We start from the raw sequence: 20738 nt of genomic DNA on the forward strand, positions 1-20738 counted from the left end.
AAGTGGATTTAAGTAAATCGAAGTGACAGTTTTCAGAAAAACTATGTTATCCCGCCACACCTTTCTTCTACAAAAAGAAAAAAAAAAACCCACACCCTCATGGTGAAAACACAACCTCCCTCAGTGCTACTTATGCTTCACTTTGAGGTGCCTAATAAAAGGATAAGGGGCAAAGGACACAACTCCGTTCTCTATACATTTCCATTAGATAGCTGAAGACATGATGGGATCCGCCCCTTGGCCTTCGCTTCCCAAGACTATGGGAACTTAGTGCTCTCAGCCTCATATATCACACTAAGCATCTCGGTGGTCCTCTACTCAACTGCCTCCAGTATGTCTATATCTTAAGCACTAGGGGGCCCAAAACTGCACACCATATTCCAGCCTCATCAGTCCCAAATACAGGGAAATAATCACTTCCTTCAACATGCTGGATACACTTTTTCTCCTAATAAAGGCAAACTGCATACCTGGCTGTATCACCAGAGAGATGGACTGCTGCCTCACGTTGACATTTTGTCCACCAGAATCCCTGGTCCTTTTCCTGCAAAGTTGCTTTCTAGACAGTAATCATCCAGCCTGTATCGAGGCATGAACTTATTCTGTCCCAGGCAAGGACTTGGTTGAGCTTTGAGTTACATCAATCCATTTCTTCTGGTCCGTCTACCCTAAGGCCTATTCTTTAGCTTATTGACCACTCCTTCCAATATGGTATCAAAAGTTCTATGGGTGAATTCTGTTCCACTGTCCAGGCTCTTAACGGAGACTTCATGATGCTTCCTCCTCGACATTCAAACACCTCTCACCATTTCTTGAAAGATTTGAAGGCAATAAGTCCTGAATATCTCTGCAGAGCAAGGTTCAGTCTCAAGAAAAAATTTGGCCAGTAGAAGAACAGGTAAAAGTGCCCACTTCCAGCTAGTAACTCAGTCATCATGGTTTTACCCAATATGTGTACACTTTGAAGTTCAGAACCCCTTCAGCCAGGGAGAATTTATTTCCAGAACTCCAAATTTTTATAAAATTTAATTAGGTAATACACGAGTCTGAGAAAACAATTTCAGTTCCTTCTTGGGAAGATATTTATCTCACAGAAGATTACTAGCTGAAACTTTGGAAATCTGGAAGATTATGTCTACTGCAATTCCTAAAGCTTCCTTGAGAATAAAGAAGTTCTAACTAAAGAAGTTCTAACCTAACCTAAATTCTCATCTGTGCTCCAGAGACTATCCTTTAAAACAGTATGTGTTACTCAGACCAAGGATGGAAATCAAGGATTCTCTTCTTCCAATAGTCTTCTCATCTATGGGGGGGGGGGGGGGGGGGGGGGGGGAATTAATCTTATATCGCCTGGTAAGTGCCTGTAATCAGCAGCAGTAACCTTTGGAAGGTCTTTAGCGGAAGAAAATATTGGTCTTTTCTCCTTTGGCAAAGGAGAAAACTGAATCTAAGCTGTAGTTCTAGCTACCACTCTACTGTATAGACTTCATCTTTAGTTTTAAATCAACAGCTAAGCCATTTCCAAGACAGTACAGGGCTGTGAGTCTCTAACAAAAGCAGACATACCTCTTCTGGGGCAAGAAATTAACTCAAGCCTTACTTCTCTCAAGTCCCAACATCATGACTCTCTGATGTTTCCTACCTGATGCAAATCTTGTGTGAGGAACTTCTCTTATGAAAGAAAGGCAATAATTCAGACCTAGAAAACCAGAGTCATTCACACTTTCGAGGTGTGGGAGTATAAAGACAAAAAACACACTAAATATTGGTCTAAGCAAGTATAAGTCAGTATGCTACATACATGTAACAGTTAAATTCTCATCCTCTGACACTTGAGCAAAATTCAGGATCAGTATCAGAAGTCATTTTTCCAGTCGCTACATGCTCAAGATTTTTTGCATTATATCAGATGTGTTAAGTAGTCTTGAAATCAGGTGTGTAAGTTTGTTATTTTGTTTCTTTTGAACAGAAAATCAAAAATAGCCTTTCTCCCAGTACTGCTTATAAAATGGTAAACAGAATTCTTACAGAATATCCCCAATGGGCTTACTTTCCACTGTATCATAAACAGGAAACAGGCAGTTATTTTAAATGAAAAGCATGTTCCTTTCCTTATAGATTCAGATTTAACACACAGAAATACTACTTACTTGCCAGTCATCCTAAATAAGGCAAAAAAAACCCCTAATTAAATTATAACATCTAAAAGCCATATGAAAGTTGCAGTAGATACCATTAAATGGCTTTCAGATCACTTGTCAGTTTCAAAGGCAGCATTATAACTGCACTAATGCCATGATGGCCAAGAGTCCTGACAAAGGCACTAATTTATCTTTTCATGTAATCAGAATGGTCCAACATCAATCTTTTATGCTTAGATCATAAAGTGTACTGCTAAATGTCTCCTCCTCAGAAGGATTCACTCAACAGGCCAGTCATTTTCAATAAGTCAGTGCTGTGGAAAAGAAACAGTGCCAGAGTTTCCTGTTACAAAACACATGTCCTTCTGCTATAAAAAAGAATGACGTTTCAGAGAAAATGCTCTACTAGATACTAAAGATCTAAGTGACAAACAAATGGTCAAAGTATCTGTACCAAACAATTTCAAAGCTTATTGAAAGCGAAGAAAATGACTTTGCAGACTTAAGTTTAGACTTGGCCTTGGATTTAAAGTAAAAAGCTCCTCTGTGTGTGTGTCTCTGTATATCATGTATGCATACACACACTACACATCCTACATATGTATATACATACATACAGAATATAGAGTTTCAACATTCATAAGAAAGACTCATTGCATCCCTCAATATACACAAAAAATACAGAATGAGTGTATTGTAAATAAATACAAGATTATATTAAGTAAATACAGGTTCATTTGATAAGTAAAACCAGATTAAGCAAGCTTTAAAGACTTTTTTCTAAAAAAAAAAAAAAAAAAAAAAAAACCAACACACACACACACACACACACACACACACTTTGGATCTTTTTTGAATCACAGAATAGTTGAGGTTGGAAGAGATCCTTAGAGATAATCTAGTCCAACCACCCCCACTCAGCCAGGGTCACCTAGGGCACATTGCCCAGGATGGTGTCCAGACAGTTTCTGAATACCTCCGAGGATGGAGATACCATAACCTCTCTGGGCAATGTGTTCCAGTGCTCAGTCACCCTCACAATAAAGAAGTTTTCTCCTTATATTCAGACAGTACTCCCTGTGTTTCAGTTTGTGCTCATTGTCTCTTCTCCTGTCACTAGGCACCACTGAGAAGAATCTGATTCCATCTTCTTTACTCTCTCCCATCAGATATTTATACACATTGATAAAAGCCTCCCCGCCCCCCCCCCCCCCCCCCCAGCCTTCTCTTCTCCAGGCTGAAGAGTCCACCTCTGTCAGCCTCTCCTCATAGGAGAGATGCTTCAGTGCCTTAACCAGCCTTGTGGCCATTTGCTGGACTACTCCAGTAAATCCATGTCTGTCTTGTACTGGGAAGCCCAGAGCTGGACCCAGTACTCCAGATGTGGCCTCACCAGGGCTGAGTGAAGGGGAGGGATCAACTCCCTCAACTTGCTGCCAATGCTCTGCCTAATCAAGCCCAGGATACCATAGCCCTTCTTTGCTGCAAGGGCACATTGCTGGCTCATGGTCAACTTTCTTGTCCACCAGGACCCTCAGGGTCTTCCGTGCAAAGCTGCTTTCCAGTTTGTCATCCCCCAGCCTGTACTGGTGCATGCAAAATTGCATCACCTTTACTGACTTAAAAAATGCTAGCACTACATAAACTTACATTAGGCAAACAGTCACTGAATTTTTGAGCAAAGGCTCTATTTGAGAAAGTTTGGCTGTAACAGCTACTCTAACTTCAACTAGTACAACATAATAAGCACAAAGTACTGACAAAGTCAAATAGCAATTATGGGAATTTGAGAATGAGATCTGAATATTTCCTTTTGGTTTAAAAATAAGCTACAAGAAAGGATAGTGATAGATTTGCATTTATGTTTACTTACTATGTTTTTTTTTGGGGGGGGGGAGGGGTAGGAGGAGTGTTTTTTGTTTGTTTGTTTAATATAATCTGCAGCCACGAAGCAGCTTTGTAGTCACCATTAGGAAGGATCTCAGTGATACAGCTGACCAACATAGCTGTATCACTTTTCTGATACAAAGAAATCAATAAGTATCAAGATCAGCCTTTAGTATAGAGCCTACAATCAAGAAGTTTTCTTGACAGTGTCACACAAAGGAAGCGTAACAGGCTTTTAAGCCAGGTACTCCAAAATTTTGCAAGCTATCCCCATAACCAGGTAGGATACATGACTAGGACCTACAGTGGTAACTGAGATGAATTTGTGCATCTCTATTGCTACAAAGAATAGTGTAATAGTATTAAAAAGCAAAAGATCCACACCTAGCTTTAAACCAGCAAGCTAAGCAGGAGATGAACAAGATCTGAGAATATGCTGCAGCTACTTTAATTGGTGTGGAGGTACAAAACAATCACAGGCTTAACCTAAGACTGTGGATTCTCACCCTTTTTTAATATTTTTCAGGTATTGCTACTGATGTTATCACTTTTGCTTTGCCTCAACTACTCATCACTACATTGTACCAGCAACTTTTTTCTCTCAGAACTGCTGGCTAAGATGTTTTTGCTATTACTCTTTAAATTGTTCCACTGAAGAGGAGCAAGGTTAGCTTCAACATTTTCAAACTTTGCTACTTTGACTGCAGTGAATTTAGAAGAAAGCAGCTAAGCCCCAAGAGGGCAATGATATCAAGAGCTAGATTTAGCACTATAGCCCTTTTTGCTTTTTTACTGTTAACATCAGAAAACATGCATGTTTGTAGTCTAATTGGTAAGCTTTGGATGGCTTAGTTTATTGAAAATTGTGAGTCTAACATTCCTGTGGATCAGATTATGCATCTCTGTCAGAAATATTTCATGGAAGCACTATGTTTTAGCATTTGACGTACATTAAGAGTTGGATACATATACTTAAGTCACTGATAAAATACCAGGATACAGTTAAGGGCAGAATATTCTGGCAGAATATTCTCAATCCCAAATCAAGTACTAGGACACCAGGAAATTGTTTACTGTTACTTAAAATAAAACAAAGTGTGAAGTTAAAAACACCCACAAACCTTAATTTGCCTCAATGGTGGTGATTTCATAAGGGAAAAAAGATGAGTATCTCTACAGGTCACTTCCATAGCATTTGGCATCTCAAAAAAAAAAAAAAATCAATGTAAAATTATGTTCTATATTATGCAGTCTTCAAACTATTGAGCATCCAACTTCAAGGACTGTTACTAAATAAAACTGCACCAAAAATTAAGAAGTGTGTGCAAGTAACTTAAAAACCATCAAATATTCCCTTTATACATTATGAGTGCATATATTTGTCAAGCAAAATTAAAAATATTTCAAAGTTTGTCTTTTCAGACATTCAATTCATATTCTGCTTTCTTGTAACCTTATTACTGAAAAATAGGTTAAACTATGTAACTGCAGACCTTCAAGCTCAGCTTATATAACTGTCCTGAAGACAGAAAATAGGAAGCCACAGCATAAAAGTATGCAGCTCCTGAATGAGTTACGTATGTGCACGCTGTGGCTTCTTATTCTCCTGGAACGCAGTTTGGTAGGTGCAAAGTTAGAGATCAGGTCAGACATATAGGATGAAATCCACAGAAAATTTGAAAGTGGACTCTGAATCTAGCTTTGCAACCACAGCAAAAAGTACAAAGACATCAGCGTTCAGGTCAATGCATTTTGCAGCCACCAAACCTTTATCTAAGGGTGAAGCACATGTACTGGTAAGCTGCAGAAGTCAAATTCACATAGCTTTATGGCCATGCGCAAACTTGGGGCAAAAAAAAGAGAGAGAGAGAGAGTAATGCTCTTCCTAGCACATAACGCTGTGTTTGCTATTGTGACTTCTAACATTCAGCAGCTCTTAGGTCACATGGGCACCACAGCTAGGAACTTTCTGAAGATGATGAAAGCAGATGTCACTCACAGTAGGAAATACTCTAAAGTAAACAATTTCTTCACTGAATTTCATGCATCTTAATTTTCCAGGTAACAATTTCTGTTTTTCTTTACGAGATTTTCTCCAAGTATTATGAAGCCTGGGAAACACAATCAACTTGGTTATCTGCGAGCAGTTTATCTGAGTTACACATTAACCATACCAAAAAAAAGTATAAATACCCAAGCTGGTTCACCAAGTACAACAGCAAAGCATACAGGCTATTGCGTGCAGCACCTCCATGGCTCCAGAAGCACAATAGCTGCATGGGAACAGAGTGAAGGCTAAAGTCTGCAAGAGCCAAGCTAGCTGCACATGAGTCAGTATTCATGCCCTTGCACCACTTTCCTGAAGTAGGAGTTTGGTGAACAGGCACCTGATTGATTAGGTCTACTTAGTTAAGCCTAAAGTGTTAATATCTGATTTATCAACTCTGCAGTCACTTTTTGTCCTTAACACACACTCTGCAACCAGGTGTGACTTTATTATACTAGCCATAGGACTGAATACTCTTGTTTCTCCCTACTATGGCAAGTCTATGAAGATTTATATGCACGCAATATTAACTGAAATTCCTTTTCTTTGTCTGTATCAGCTCGTACTTCCCATAGCCAATAAGCATGTTCTCATTTCTTTACTTGGCTATTCAAAACAGAGATACACGTGTGGCACTTTGATACCAGAAGGCATTGACCTAATACAAAAACAATCCCTCTCAAACTAAAATCTACAGTTATTTCTATGCAGAGGCATTTTTTCCTGCTCTAAATCTAATAAGAGATCAGCCATGAGTTAAATTTAGTTTACCCCTTTTCAATCACCAATTTAACTACCAGCAGCCAGGTTTGACCAGTATTTAAAGAAATAGCACCTAACCTTTTGAAAAAAAGAGAGCCAGTGTTTAGCCAATATACAATTTGTATTAAAGTTGAGGAATTTATTTTATTCTTCATTAGCATGAAACAGTATGTCACTAAATACTATTTCTTCTCTATCCTAAATTGGACATTTAGGACAAATTCTTTCCTTATCCTTTTCAATTTTGTTTAATAGAAATTTCAGATGTATTTTTGTGAGAGTAAGGAGGCAATGAATGGTTAACTTATTAATAAATTGTTCCTAAACAGGTATAAAAGACAAGAATAAGTGATCTGCAGCAAGTCTACAGAACCACAGTAGAAAATTGCCATTTATTTACTAAATTGAGGGCTAACTTGTTGGTTCTCACATACACACACACCCACATACACACACCCCTGAGGAAATGTGACACAAGGGTTAGGGTAGGTGAGCGATAGAGGTGCCTTCCAGCATAAATTAGTCTATGCCTTGCACATCATGAGAAGAATTTGCCTTTTTTTGCCCAGCACAGAACATACTCTTCACTTAATGGTTACATCAATGCAAGAGAAGAACAAAAATTTGATCAAGACAACAAAAACAAAAAACCAGCACATTGGCACCTTTCTTCCACTGCAGCAATAAGAGAATTCAAGCCACCTCCCTGGCACAAATCTGCTCCTGACCTATATATCATCCCGCCTAAGGATAAGACTTATTACACCACTTGATATCAATATTTCAGAGTCTGGTCCTGCCACTAACAATAACTACAGCCTAAAGCAAGCAAATCTTATTGTTAAGAGATACCAAAATGTGAAATTAAGACTAAAACACTAATCACAACTCTGCTGATTCAGCATATGCAATAAAGTGATTTTATGAATAATCTTCAAACACATACTCCCCATTTATAAACAGGGAGTAAATTATTCAGAAACATACAAAACAAAGCATGCAACCTTTAATAAGTATTTCTGGGTGGGTTTTATTTAGTGTTGTAATATGAAATTTATCAATTTTTAACAGTCAGAAGAAAATTACACAGATTTTTAGCTCCCCACATATAGTCGAGAACAGCCACCCAGTAGTAGGAGAAGAGTTTTTCACTTCACTTCATTTCGTCAGATAAGGTTATGACAGAAAACAAGCAGCTGAAACATTCAGACTGACCTGGAAGAAGATGCCAACCTTTCCCCTTGAAAAGGTCATTCAAAAGTTGAAGCTATAGTAGACTTATAACAACTGTTAAGGTGTTACTGATATAAAAGGTAACTTTAGCAGTACTGCTGCTAGTAGCTCATTTGAGGAAGTAAAAACCTTGAGGGGAAAAAGAACCATGCGCATAGACAGTAAGCTGATCTCAGCACAGTGTCAGAAAGCTTCAAGAATTTTACTGACTGACACTGTGCAGTCTTCTGTTTGAGAAAATACCTTCCTCAAAAATCTGGGTCAGCACACTTTTGGGTTTTGAAAAAATTGCAATTTTTCCATTTTTTTTAACAGTGCTTTCTACAGAAAGACAGAGGAGCTATACATTTCCTCCCTACAGAAAACAAGATTATGCAAGATTCAAATGTATTTAAAGAAAAAAACCACATGCTTTATCCAATCTGTTTTTAAATGTATGTTAAATTCTTCGTCAAATGCAAATATATAATTATAACGCAGTCAAGGTACAAGTGAATATACCATCCCATAAATTTTCAAGAGGGAGAATTTGTTCTTACCTGTAGCCGCAACCTGGTCAAGGTTCTAGTTCAGTGCTGAAAAAGTTAGTTTACATTCCTGCTGCCAAGAAGCACATAACAGAATGACTTGCAAAACCTTGAGATAACAGTACAGGACACAACATCTGCTTTATTTTGGTATTTCCTAGAAAGAAACAAAGAAAGTAGTTAGCTACTCTGGATGGTATACAACAGATTTGTACATCAGTTTTTCCAGGAATACATCTTCTTCCTGAACAGAAGTGCTTGAACTAGCATTAAACCTGGATGTCCCCACCCCTCCAGCACATGCTCTAACCAGCACATTAAAGATTCATGCTAGGTGGATGGGAAAAAAGGAAAAAAAAATCCTATTTCATTCAGCAACACTGACTAGCATCTTAAGAATCATCTAGCCTACACCTGGCTTTCAAGTCCCTAAATTACAAAAGGAAGAGCCTTTGCATGCCTGCTGACATAACAGTGCCATTCCCCCAGTTTTACTAACCTGCTTATATGACAGAGTATACTCAGTGTGATTGACAAGACTGAAATCCACCAAGTGCAACGTGTATGATTTGTAAGCTCTTCGAAATTGTCTTGTACATATGTACAACATCCTTAAGCTTCAGTTATAAAAGCATTTCAGCTCCCCCAAAATAAGCATCACTAAACATCTTTAAAGCAGTTTCTAAAAATTAATAATAAATTCAGCTTAAAATACAAAAGTAGCCAATAACTAGCAACAGAAGTGTGCACATCTACAAAAATATCTAGGCATCTAAACCCCATTGTTTTGAACAGGACACAAATGCCCAAATTCCTTCATGGATCAGAGAATACATATTTAATCCTATAAACTACTATATCTCACAAAAGTTACCATGACAGTACACTAGCAGAAGGAATCATCACAGGAAGAATTATGGATAACAGCCAGCTTTGTCTGGGGCACGAGGAAAATACAAGCCCTATTGTAAGACTGATGGTTTTAAGTCTGCTGTGATTACAGCACATATTCCAAAAGCCTAGTGAGCTCTCCCGAGTGGAATGAGGGATAGAGGGGATATACTGCAGACCTTGACTGTAAGGCCACTGACCGGAAAATGGAGCTATGACCACATTTCATTATGGCTTGACTCTTCAGAACACCAATTGCTGTTTTAAACCATGAAATTGTGTCTATGTCTTCTGGATTCTCATAAGACATTTCTTGAAAGAAGAAAGAATACTTTTCTACTGTTCAAAGAATCTTAAGGCTTCACTAAAGCTTTACGCAAGTAAAGCCAGACTGCTGCAAGCCCTATATTTTCCCCATTCTCTCTCATCTGACACCATAACAGGATGGTTTAAGCCATCAAACTAAGCCAGAAAAAGTTATTTCCTGCCAGTTTAGCTCTCTGAACCAGCTTACGAACCACAGGATCAGACAAGTGCCAATGCCAGAAATGCACAGTCAGCAGCTGCTGCCAATTGAGATTTACTCAGAGTATTGTGAAACTATACTTTAAGCAGTATCCACTCAATCATTAATGGACTCTAAAGATTTTTTTTTCCAAAGAACTAAACAGCAAATCAGCAATAAACTCAAAGCAGCTCTCAAGCCAGACCCTAAATAGTTGTATTGGACTGTCAGAATCCCCCTCAAAACAGTTAAGTTCATCAAAAAAAAAAAAAAAAAAAAAAAAAAAAAAAAGTTGTTTCCATATCTGAGAACTTCAGAAAAAAGAGTGAAACAAAAAACAAAAAGGACCAATTCACAGAATTGCAGAAAATACCCTAACTTCCTTTTCTTGAGCACATCAGCAATTATGGCATGCAAACAGAATTAGAGACCAGAATTCAACTCGCTTCTCAAACAGTGTCTCCCACCTTCAGATGATCCCCTTAACCACTAGCTACAGCGTGCTGGCAGGATGAAGTGCTCAACAGCCTCATTTCTTCTGATGCTACTCCAGTAGCATTTAGAAGCTGTTGACTCACAAAAACAGACTGGAAGACAAACATTACACTTCCCAGAAGCAACAGGCTTGACCCCTCCCAAATTCTTCTGCTCTACAGAAGAGGCAAGAACATTCATTAGACAACAGTGATTTTTAGCCTGGCGACAAGTTGCTCTCTTTAGTGTAAAATCAAAGATAGAAGTTTTAGACTAAGAGCATCTTATCTCAAAATATGTTCCTATTTGCGTCAGTTCTGTCTACACCAGCTCTCAGAAGTGAGAAACACAGGTATTAAGTGTTTTTTGAAACAAACATCTTGAGATACACTCCACACCAAATACTGTACAAAAAGGGGGCATTCCTCCTACTTACATCTGCACGGTAGCAACTTGTACCTCCCCAAATAAGCTGCACTTTTTTTTCCATACCAAAGATGGCATTCATGAACCAACTTTGGGATACCAATCTATTCTTTCCAGCACCCAAAAGCTTGGGTGCAGGAAGTGCTCACACACACAAATGAAGTGGTTTTATCTAGACTGCTGTTTAAGGCTTAACAGAATTACAAAAATGCATTAAGCATTTTATTTGGGCTCCTTAAGTGTTTGGGGTATCTACACATTTAATATTTAAGTCGGACTGAGCTATTTCAGTCAACTTCTAATGAGTTTGCTACTAAGATACCAGTACTTTATAGTTGAGTAGTTTTTAATTGAGCATAACTGAAACATGCCTTGGCTAATACAGAATTTGAAGTTTACCATGTTTACTTTATTTTCTTTCAAAGGGAACGACTACGCTGCCAAAGCTATCTACGTAAATCACTGCTGAAGAATGAAAACTAATAAATAACAAGCACATTAAAAAAATAGGAAGGCAAGAGTCTTGAGAAATTTGAGGAACCCTATTTTATTCCACAGAAAGGTAGGCATCAAATGCTGGTCTTTCCCAAGATTAAATACATATTAAATATCCTTGATGACAAGGCACTGATGGTCCTCGAGCTGAACCATTATGTTCAAGACAAACAAAAACACTACTACATCAAATCCTCCTAAATCTTCCAGACTCCAGTCAGGGAAACACCAGCAAGAGACTGTTTTTATTCTGCCCCGCTACCAGCTGTAGCTCCGACCTTTCAGGGACAATCAAACCATTGCTCCTTAAGGAAATCCCACTGTCTGAACAGCAACAGAAACAAGTTTAAAACCCTGTGTTTCTATATTTGACCTTATGACATCACATTACTTCCACTACTGAAATCATCCCTCCAAGCTGCATGTAAATTGGTTCATGCAGAAGTTGGTTAAAGATTTTGCAGAAGTAAATAGTACAAAGGGGAGAGGGAAAAGGGCCATGCTATAAACCTACCACGGTATAGCTAGTATACTGCAACTTCCCAACTACATGTCCCCAATATCTGACAAACGCAAGACAGCATCCCTCTTCTCAGAGGAATTAAATTACTTGATTTTACAGTAAGATAAGAGTACATGCCAAGGGAGCACGCTACTTGTGCCACAGGTCCATATGGTAGTTCTTCATTAACCTACATGGCAAAACCTATAACCCATACGACACAGCCTGAATTAAAACCAGGAGTTAGCTTCAGGGTAATGACTTAAGACAATGTACAACTGTCACCCTAAGGAGAGGGCTGTCCATCCATCCTTTCTAATAAAATGATAATGAATTATCTATGCATTTTCTAAGTGATTCTTAGTTCTATACAAAAACATTGTTAATCAACCAAAACTGAGCAGAATCTTGATTTGGTTTGGGGGGGGGGGGCTCCCCTCCAATGCTGAAGATGCATTGACATTTTAACCATTACAACAGCTAAAGGAAGGAGGAGAAAACATAAGTTTGAAACAAAAAGCCCTATGAAGCAATTCAAGTGCGTTATCCTTTTTGAAGCAGTTTAACTAATATTAGGGTAAGGGAAAAGACACAGTGGTATCTTTCTACTACATGTAAGAAGTCAAATCTATGGATCCTTACAGTGATAAATGCATTGCATTAAATTTATGCGAGGTTCTGGTGAAAATTTAGTTGAGCAGTTTTACATTTGTGGTTCAAACTTTTATTGTAACTTAGTCATCTGAATTATTCAAGGCTGAATTTCCAACAGGAACACTCTATTAGCACAGTATTTTGTACTGTTCTAAAACTTGATAACAGTATGGCCTTTGAAGTCCACACTTTTACATATTAGCTCACTGACAGTGGAACTAAGTTACAGCATTGAAAAGCTGGTTTCTGATATGTCTAGAAAACAGTTACAAAAGCTATTCCAAACTTTTTTCCTGCAGACCTATCTTTGATACATACTTGTAAAGCACCTCTTTAATTCTAAATTCCCTGTAATTGCCTTTTGTTAAGTTTTAAATCAGTAAATACAAATTACAGCTATATAGACTTCTTGGCACCAGTGGTAGCTGAGGCAATATTCACCCTCAGCAGCTTGTTCCTGTTTCCACATTAATCTCTGTTGCTCAGCCACACAGATAGTTACGCTGGTACACAACTGAATACCTAAAGCAGAGACTGCTTATCTGGTTGATGAGTAACTCAAACTGTTGATTTATACAAGCAAAAGATGAAGAAACACCAAGAGCCAGCCTTAGCAGAATTGTGAATACACACACACATTTATACAATCTACACTTGCCTACTGGAAGATCACTGGCAAGCACTTCTCTGTTCTTCTGTTAAGAGATTAGTTCACTTTGTTTCAACTATGATGAGCATAACTTAAGCACAGAAATACGGAATCACCTCAATCAGTTAAGCAGGACCTCTTCTCAAGCATCCAGTTTCAGGAGCACCAAAGAACAAGGCCATCTAACACTTTTCAGTAAAATATGCAAGTATAAAGCTTTTCTATTTTCAGGTATCTGATCTTTACCTATGTTAAAGAGAAGAAAAGATCCTGAGGAGTTAAAAAAAAAAAAAAAAGTGTTACATTCACATCCTAGTGTTCTTTTACTAAGAATCTCAATTAAAACTATGAAGAAGGATTGTAAGTAAAGCAGTTTTACTTTGAACATAAACACATTTACTGGGGCTGCTAAGACTTCCTTAACAAGACCTTGCAGAAGTCCAACACTGTTATTATCTATCTTGCATTACAGCTGTTTGCATAAGAAGAGTCCCAGAGACACGTTATGCTCTCCATAACAACACAGAAATTGCTGATGCTTGCAGACAGTGCCCTTTGCCATTAAGAAAAGGAACACAAATACATGCAGAATATGAACACATCTTCCTGAATCTAGAACTTCTGAACTACCATGCAGGGTGTAGCAGCTCTGTCAGCTCCTGCAAAGATTCAAAGCACTAGCTAAGCTGCACCAGAGCGTGTTACATAGGCAAACAAGAATCATATTTACTGTTAGTGAGGAGTTTATCTTTTGAACACATTCCTACAGTGTATCCCCATGAGGTATCTATAAGATAATACATTTAAGATCTCTAGTCAGCAATAGCTAATGAGTCAGCTTGAAACTCTGTACATTTGTTGCCTCTGTGAACATCTGGCCTACAGATCAATATTTAAAGAAGTCACTCCAGGTGGACTACTTACATTTCATAAATATCCATCTGCTTAAAACAAGCAGAGACCAGAGCTTGCGCACTAGTTAAATGTTGTGAGAAAGAATTCAACACACCTGTGATCTGATAGCAGACTATGGAGCATATCTATTCAGAAGTCCCCACAGCCAAGACAGCTTCTCCCCTAAACCACACCTCACAGCACACAAGTGAAGCTCTCGCCCACTCTAGCTACTATAGCAGTATCAAACAGCATCCAGATTTTGCCATTCCTTTTCCAAGAGCACAGCAAGGTGTTACTAAAATATAATACCATTCAAATTCACAAGTAATCTTGGGAATAAAAACTTTCTCTGTTGACTCCTCAGCCCTCTCTTGCTAAGCCTTTCAAGAAAATGTCTGAAGTGTAAGGCCATAAAGAGCTCAAAAGAAGCAGCACCCAATAAAATTAGAGAAAGCAAGAGATTTCAGATTAGTTAATTCCGTAGCTAGTTTGTGCATTCAGGGGGAAAAAATAAAAAATAAATAAAATATAAAGCAAATACAAAAAAACCACACTACTGCAAACTTCAAAATACTGTAGGATAGGGAGTTAAGAAGCCTGACATTGCTGTCATGTTGTTTTATTGCCAGGACAGCAAAGGTGACTAAGCTCCAAAATTTTAAGATGCTCTGTGGGATAGAGTCAGGAGGTCTGAAAGCGAGTTTTCAAAAGATTATGTTATTTGAGTTATTTATATGAGTTTCTCATAGGAAGTACTCATAAAATGGAAAAAGATTCTCTGCAGATTAATCCTTTATTAATGCTTCACAGTTTTCAGTGATTATTTTAAACCAGCTAGCAGCCAGCATTCAAAAAAACTTAGTCTTTTTTTTTATCTGGGTGGAGAACCTGACCATGATTCAGTGATTAGCAACACAATGAGACCAAGTTCACTTTTCAAAGAATCACCGATGCCAACAAGCAGTTATTTAACTTCAGGGCTGCACCTTATATTCCTGCTGCTTCTGATAAAACAAGGCTTAAACTTTGTTTCTACAATGTCTTTCTGAACAGATCCCACATTTAGAAAAACCCACACAGGATTCTTATAGGCACAATAGCATCCCATTTTGTCTGTCAGGGGAATTAAGCCATCACAGTACATGCATGTCATACTTGTAAGATGGGAAAAACATCATTAGTTGTAAGAGAGACAGTCCTGAACAGGAATACACTGTTCAGTACACCCAAAATTTAGAAGCCCATAAAGAGTTTATATTATTTTCAAATGCAAAACAAGCAAGAAGAATGCAAAACTACAGTATTTCAGTTAGCACCAGAAACTGATAGTACAGCAAGAATACCCTAATATTGATCTGTTTAACAATGAGAGAAATCAACTCGCATCAAATTTATGAGGGATATCAAAAGTGTTCTTTAATTTCTTTATTTATGATACTGATGATTAGGAAAAGGACTTCTCCTCTGTCCAAGAAAGCAAGTTATATTCCTATCCTTCCCTCACTTTCTGAGGAAAACTCTTAACATACAAATGAACTAAAGCTGAGGCACCCTAGCAGAGTGAACTGAAGCTCAGACATTGCCAAAGTTCCTATGCAGACAGTGATAGGCAGCGTAAACTTTCTGCCATACTACTTAACCACTTGGATCTATTTGTGGCTTTTTTTAGCCATGGTACCATTAGCTAGGTTTATACACAAAGGGAGTTAAATTAAATGGCGGGGGGGGGAGTAATTCAAGACCATAATAAAGTCCTTGCAGCAGAACATTCAAATCAGTAACATAAGACTACCACTATTACAAGCTTCCAAATATTAACACCTATTATGCTATAGACATTTTAATGTTTACTGCAAAACACACAACTTGGAAATAGATAATTCAAACATATGTTATGTCAATTAGCAGCCTACATGCGTGCACACAAAAAATTTAATCTTGCATAAGAACTAAATCGAATTTAGCATTTAAACATAACCATGTATTATAATGACCCCTATTTGGAGACTTCTGTTTCTACATTATTCATGCTCCGACTACAGTTTTAGAACCTCAATGTTTTTCTCCCCTGTAGTGTCATCCATGATAAGAAATGTTTTTGTATTTATTAGCAAAGTTATTCCTTTTACAGTAAACTGTTTTGTTAGTGCAAACAGAATCAACACTAAGATAAGTAAAGATATCTTAAAACTCTTAAGAGGGCCGGTCTGCTGTGAGAGTGGCTCCCGACTGCTAAAATAAATTTATCGTCTTCCTAATTCAACCCAGTTAAACTGACTTGGCTCATTTTACGTAAGGCATATCTCAAAGCACTTAAGTCAGATATAAACAAATGCTTAAGAGAGGTAGCTGATTTTAAGCAATATGTCATATGCTCCCATACTATAACAGGATCTATATATCTGGAGTCACATGATATACACTATTCAATCTCCAGTATGTTAGAGAAAGTCAAGTTTCAGATTATAGAGGGCACATCAGACTACTTCAAATAAAGTAATTCCCCCTCCACTTTACAGCATGCTTTATTTTTTCATCACATTAAAGTAACTTTCTAGCAAAGTGTCTGAAGTCTAATTAAAAATTACTATCTCTAGGAACTGCAGAGTGAAGCAAATTTCCATTACCTTTTTTCTGGCAGTAGTCTCCAGCATCGTTGCTTGGATACATGGGATCTTTTTCAGGTGTCTGCATTGAGGCTATCTGAACTGCTTCACTTGTCATCTAAACAGAGGAGTACTTGGCAAGAAGCAGCCATTTGGCAACTTGCAAGCTTAAATACTCAAATAGTTTTGTCCAATTAGTACTGCAACTTCAGTTCCACATTAAATCAGTTCGACTCACTTTTAATCAAAACAGTTTAAATGCTTTTGATTTGCAGTATATCTAGAGCTTCAGCACTGAAATATATCTATTGCGGCAATAAAAACTGCTTTAATTTTGCCACTATGTAAACACTATACCTGCAAGTAAGAGCTATACCTGCAAAAATTCAACAAGCGATTTTAGTAACAAAAATGTTAGAACCAACACGCAAACAGACCATGCCAGTTTTCAAGAAATCAATATCAGAAAGGAGGCTTAAGCGCATCACAGGCAGTCAGTGCAGCAGTACTAGGCCTACACAGACTTGACAGCAAAAAGGATTCCGGGAAGCAAGCATACTAATAATTCAACATTTATTTTTATGTTATTCACCACCTCAGACATCACCTGCAGGCAAATTTGGATAACTTGGATTAAAGACACCATCCCCAGCTGCAACAAAGGTTATCGCTCCTATATAATGCTGGCTGCAAAACATGCCTTCACTGGACTGTGAATGACAACGGGTGCAATGTCTTAGCATGAAGCTACATAAAATAACAGATTAATTGTAGCAAGGGGGCAGACATTCTACTCTGTCATCCCATTTATAGAGGCAACACATCAAGATATTTTAAAATGATAAATCTCAATATTCCAAAGCTTGTGTCTCAGTCCTATCACTTTACCACACAAAGCTTATCCTGCATGTACTCTATATTGGATTTAATAAGTTTAAGTCTGGAGCAGGTACCCATACAAAAAAAATTTTTTTAAACAAACCAAAAAACAGAAAAACAGGGCTCACAAAGGGATACCGTTTTAAGTATTTAGGCCTTTACAGGATGACGACTGAAAGAATCTGATGAATTTAGCAGTTTAGAAAGAAAAGTAGACATTCAGCTTGGGGATTAAGTAGATAATTCAGTAAACCTACTATATAAAAAAACCCACACCGTCACAACAAATTAGAAATAGTTATGTGAACAAAACACTGCTGATTTGAAGCTCTAAACAGGTGCTGAATTCAGCACAGTGAGTGCCAGTTTTGGTAGTTTATTTCAAAGAAGATTGAGGGGGTAGCTTTAGGCACCCAGCATCCACCTGTGCACATTAGGTGCTACTTGTATTTTCCAGTTCTCAAAACATCTCCCATGTCCCTCTGAGCGACTCCGTGTGAATGTCTCCACCATCTGTTCTATGGCTGGATACTTTGGCCTCATATTCCCCTCCCCACACAATCTGTTGTCTCCGCAAGGAATGTGTGCGTCTCTGTTCCTCTGAACCACTTTTCCAGTTCTTCCTTTTGAACGTGCTAGCCCTGTCAACAGTACAGTCCAACACTCCCTGAAACTTGTCCCAACGGAGAGAACTTCACTCTCCTATCTGCTACAGGTTTTGTCTCCCTAGTCCTTGTTACAGTTCTCCGCTCTTCCTCTTCATAGAGGAGGCCTCTACATCCTTCTTAAGCAGTTAGTTTGGGGGGGGGGGGGGGGGGAATGAGGGAGATGGGATACAGTCACAAACATTTTAATAAACATTTTGTTAAACTTTGCATGGAAGATGGAGGCAATGTTATCATTCTGCTAGAAGATATTAATGACTCTTATCAGCTGAGCAGTTGATTTGCAGACAGATGACCATTACATAGGTGCTTGAAGCTATGGCTTTACTGAACAAAACCAGACAAATACATGCATCTACCATTCCTCCCAAAATGCAGTAAAACTGCCCTTTGAGGATCTCCTCTCTAATATTTTGAAATTGACTGGACATCTCACTCGAGAGCTGTCACATTATATCCAAAGAGAAACTTCATCAAGCTTAGCGCAGAACCCCATAAAGTAAATCAGAAATAGTCACCAACACATTGGCAATTTAGTAAAACATTCCATTTTACATCATGCAACTTAGTATTTCAGTTTTAGAAGTATGAACACCTATGGTATGCAAAGGACAGCCTTGCATAGTAAGCATTAGTTACATATAGCAACTTGCTTAACTGTTTTAGGTAAAGAACACAGCCATGGTCAGCTTATATGCATCCGATAACTCACAAAATTATGCAGAAGTATTTAATAATAAACTTTTATAGTATTTTGCAGAAATATTATACTATGGAAGAAAGCTGTAACAGATTTGAAATAGTTCCATTTTGAAAGCCTCAGAATTCATGCTTTCTGCTTGCTCATGGGCAATTTTGAAGGTCTTACCTTGAGTGCTGTGTAAGACTTAAATTTCTTCCAGATCTTTGTCCTTCTGATAAAGATTCAGTTTAGAGACTCTTCCTTGTTTATTAGGGTTGAATAAAGCACAAGAACTTGTAGGTCTGAAAGCAGTAAGATGAAAGACTTGACCAATTTCTTTCCTAGTTTAACACATTACTCAATAAAACCCATAGTTCAAGAGCTGCTTAGTAGCAACTTCTTAATAGGCCCTAAGAACACACATGAGCTACCAGATGTGACTAAGTTAGTCACAAAGTTCCTACTTCTCTCAGGTACTGCAGCATATGACTGTGTGAATAACTTCCATTTACTGGAGGTGAAAAGCAGAAGGTGATCTCAACTAACCCTTTCGATAGCCACTACTTACCAAAAACCCCAGTCAGTACGCACCGCCTTCACACAGGTGCAAGCACACTCATTTGCAAACTAGGAACATGCATGTCCTTGTGTGTATGCATGCACCTTTAAGGGCAGAGAGGAGAGAAGGTCTAAAAAAATGTTAATGCAATCATTTACAAGAGTATATCCAGACCCCAGACTCAAAAAGGACAAAAAAAAAGAGAGAGATTCAAACTTAGTCTCAAATATAGAAACTGTATTCAAGAAGCCTGTCACTAGCTACTTAAGATTTCCTTACAAACAAAAGAAAGGAAACAGATGACTATTCACCAAAATCATCTTGGTAACAAGAAATAAGCAAAGCTGTTTTTCCCACAAACTTGTAAGATTCATTATCCTGAAGGATGATCACAGTTAAACTCACCATGCCTAAAGATACTGGTATATACCGAAGTTAACTTCTGTAGCATGAACTGTTCTGTTTTAAAGAGGTGAACACAGTCCACATATAGAATCTAAGTTGGCAGCTTCTTCTCATAGGCCTAGGCAAAGAGGGAATTGGACCAATCTCAGAAATTATCAGTTTCCTATTCAAATACCTTTTTGGACAGCGTAGTGCAAACAGCAAATGCTCTACATATTACTTAGCTTTACCACAACATTCAGAACGACAGATAAAGGAAGGCAAGAGACAAGGCATTGGTCACTATGAAGTTGTGGAGTAACTTGCTTTTTCAACATAAAGAATATTTCTCATTTCTTTCTCAGATGAAATAAACTTATTTAATGAATAATGCATTCAATGAACGTACCTTGCTTATTCAATGCAATAGGCACAGATTTCAAGCAACTGCAATGCATCAGTAATGCATCAAAAATAGTCAAAAAAAGTAACTGATTATGTCCAAGCTATTTTGTTTACCAGCACTAGAAATGCTACTCAAATAAGGAATTGAGTTTCCAAATACAATAAAAATATACTGGTTAGCTGGGCTACTTAAGTCACAGTTAATCTTTCATAGAATGATTAAGATTGGAGGGGACCTAGGAGGTGTTCCAGTTCGGTCTCCTTCTCAAAGCCCAGTCAATGCTAAACTCAGACGGGGTTTAGGGCTTTGTCCAGTCCTGAAAAGTCTCCAAAGAGAGAAAAGATCCCACAACCTCTGTGTTGTAGGATTTCCTGTAACCTCTTAAGAAAAAAAAAAAAAAAAAAATCCTTAAAGCAAAGGTTTTGTCCTCATAGGTCTTGGAAGGTTGATATTATGTTCCTCCTATG

General features: G+C 38.0%; 1 protein-coding gene across 8 annotated transcripts in view; it reads right to left on the reverse strand.

The window, feature by feature from the left end:
• PPM1B (protein phosphatase, Mg2+/Mn2+ dependent 1B) overlaps positions 1-20738 on the reverse strand; it is a 72659-nt gene that overhangs the window by 33614 nt on the left and 18307 nt on the right. For 3 of the 8 annotated variants that reach the window (XM_064509583.1, XM_064509577.1, XM_064509582.1), the window contains exons 2-3: positions 8610-8754; positions 5150-5230 (exon numbers count right to left, since the gene is read on the reverse strand). In XM_064509583.1, the coding sequence (XP_064365653.1) occupies positions 5150-5230 (81 nt within the window). In that variant the 5' untranslated portion in view covers positions 8610-8754. Of the gene's footprint in view, positions 1-5149; positions 5231-8609; positions 8755-13309; positions 13421-16717; positions 16818-19108; positions 19225-20738 lie in introns of those variants that run through there. The other 5 variants (XM_064509578.1, XM_064509579.1, XM_064509580.1 and 2 more) reach the window with 5 other exon arrangements.

This window comes from Dromaius novaehollandiae, chromosome 3, assembly GCF_036370855.1.
Source record: "Dromaius novaehollandiae isolate bDroNov1 chromosome 3, bDroNov1.hap1, whole genome shotgun sequence".
In the NCBI taxonomy this organism is placed as follows: Eukaryota; Metazoa; Chordata; class Aves; order Casuariiformes; family Dromaiidae; genus Dromaius; species Dromaius novaehollandiae.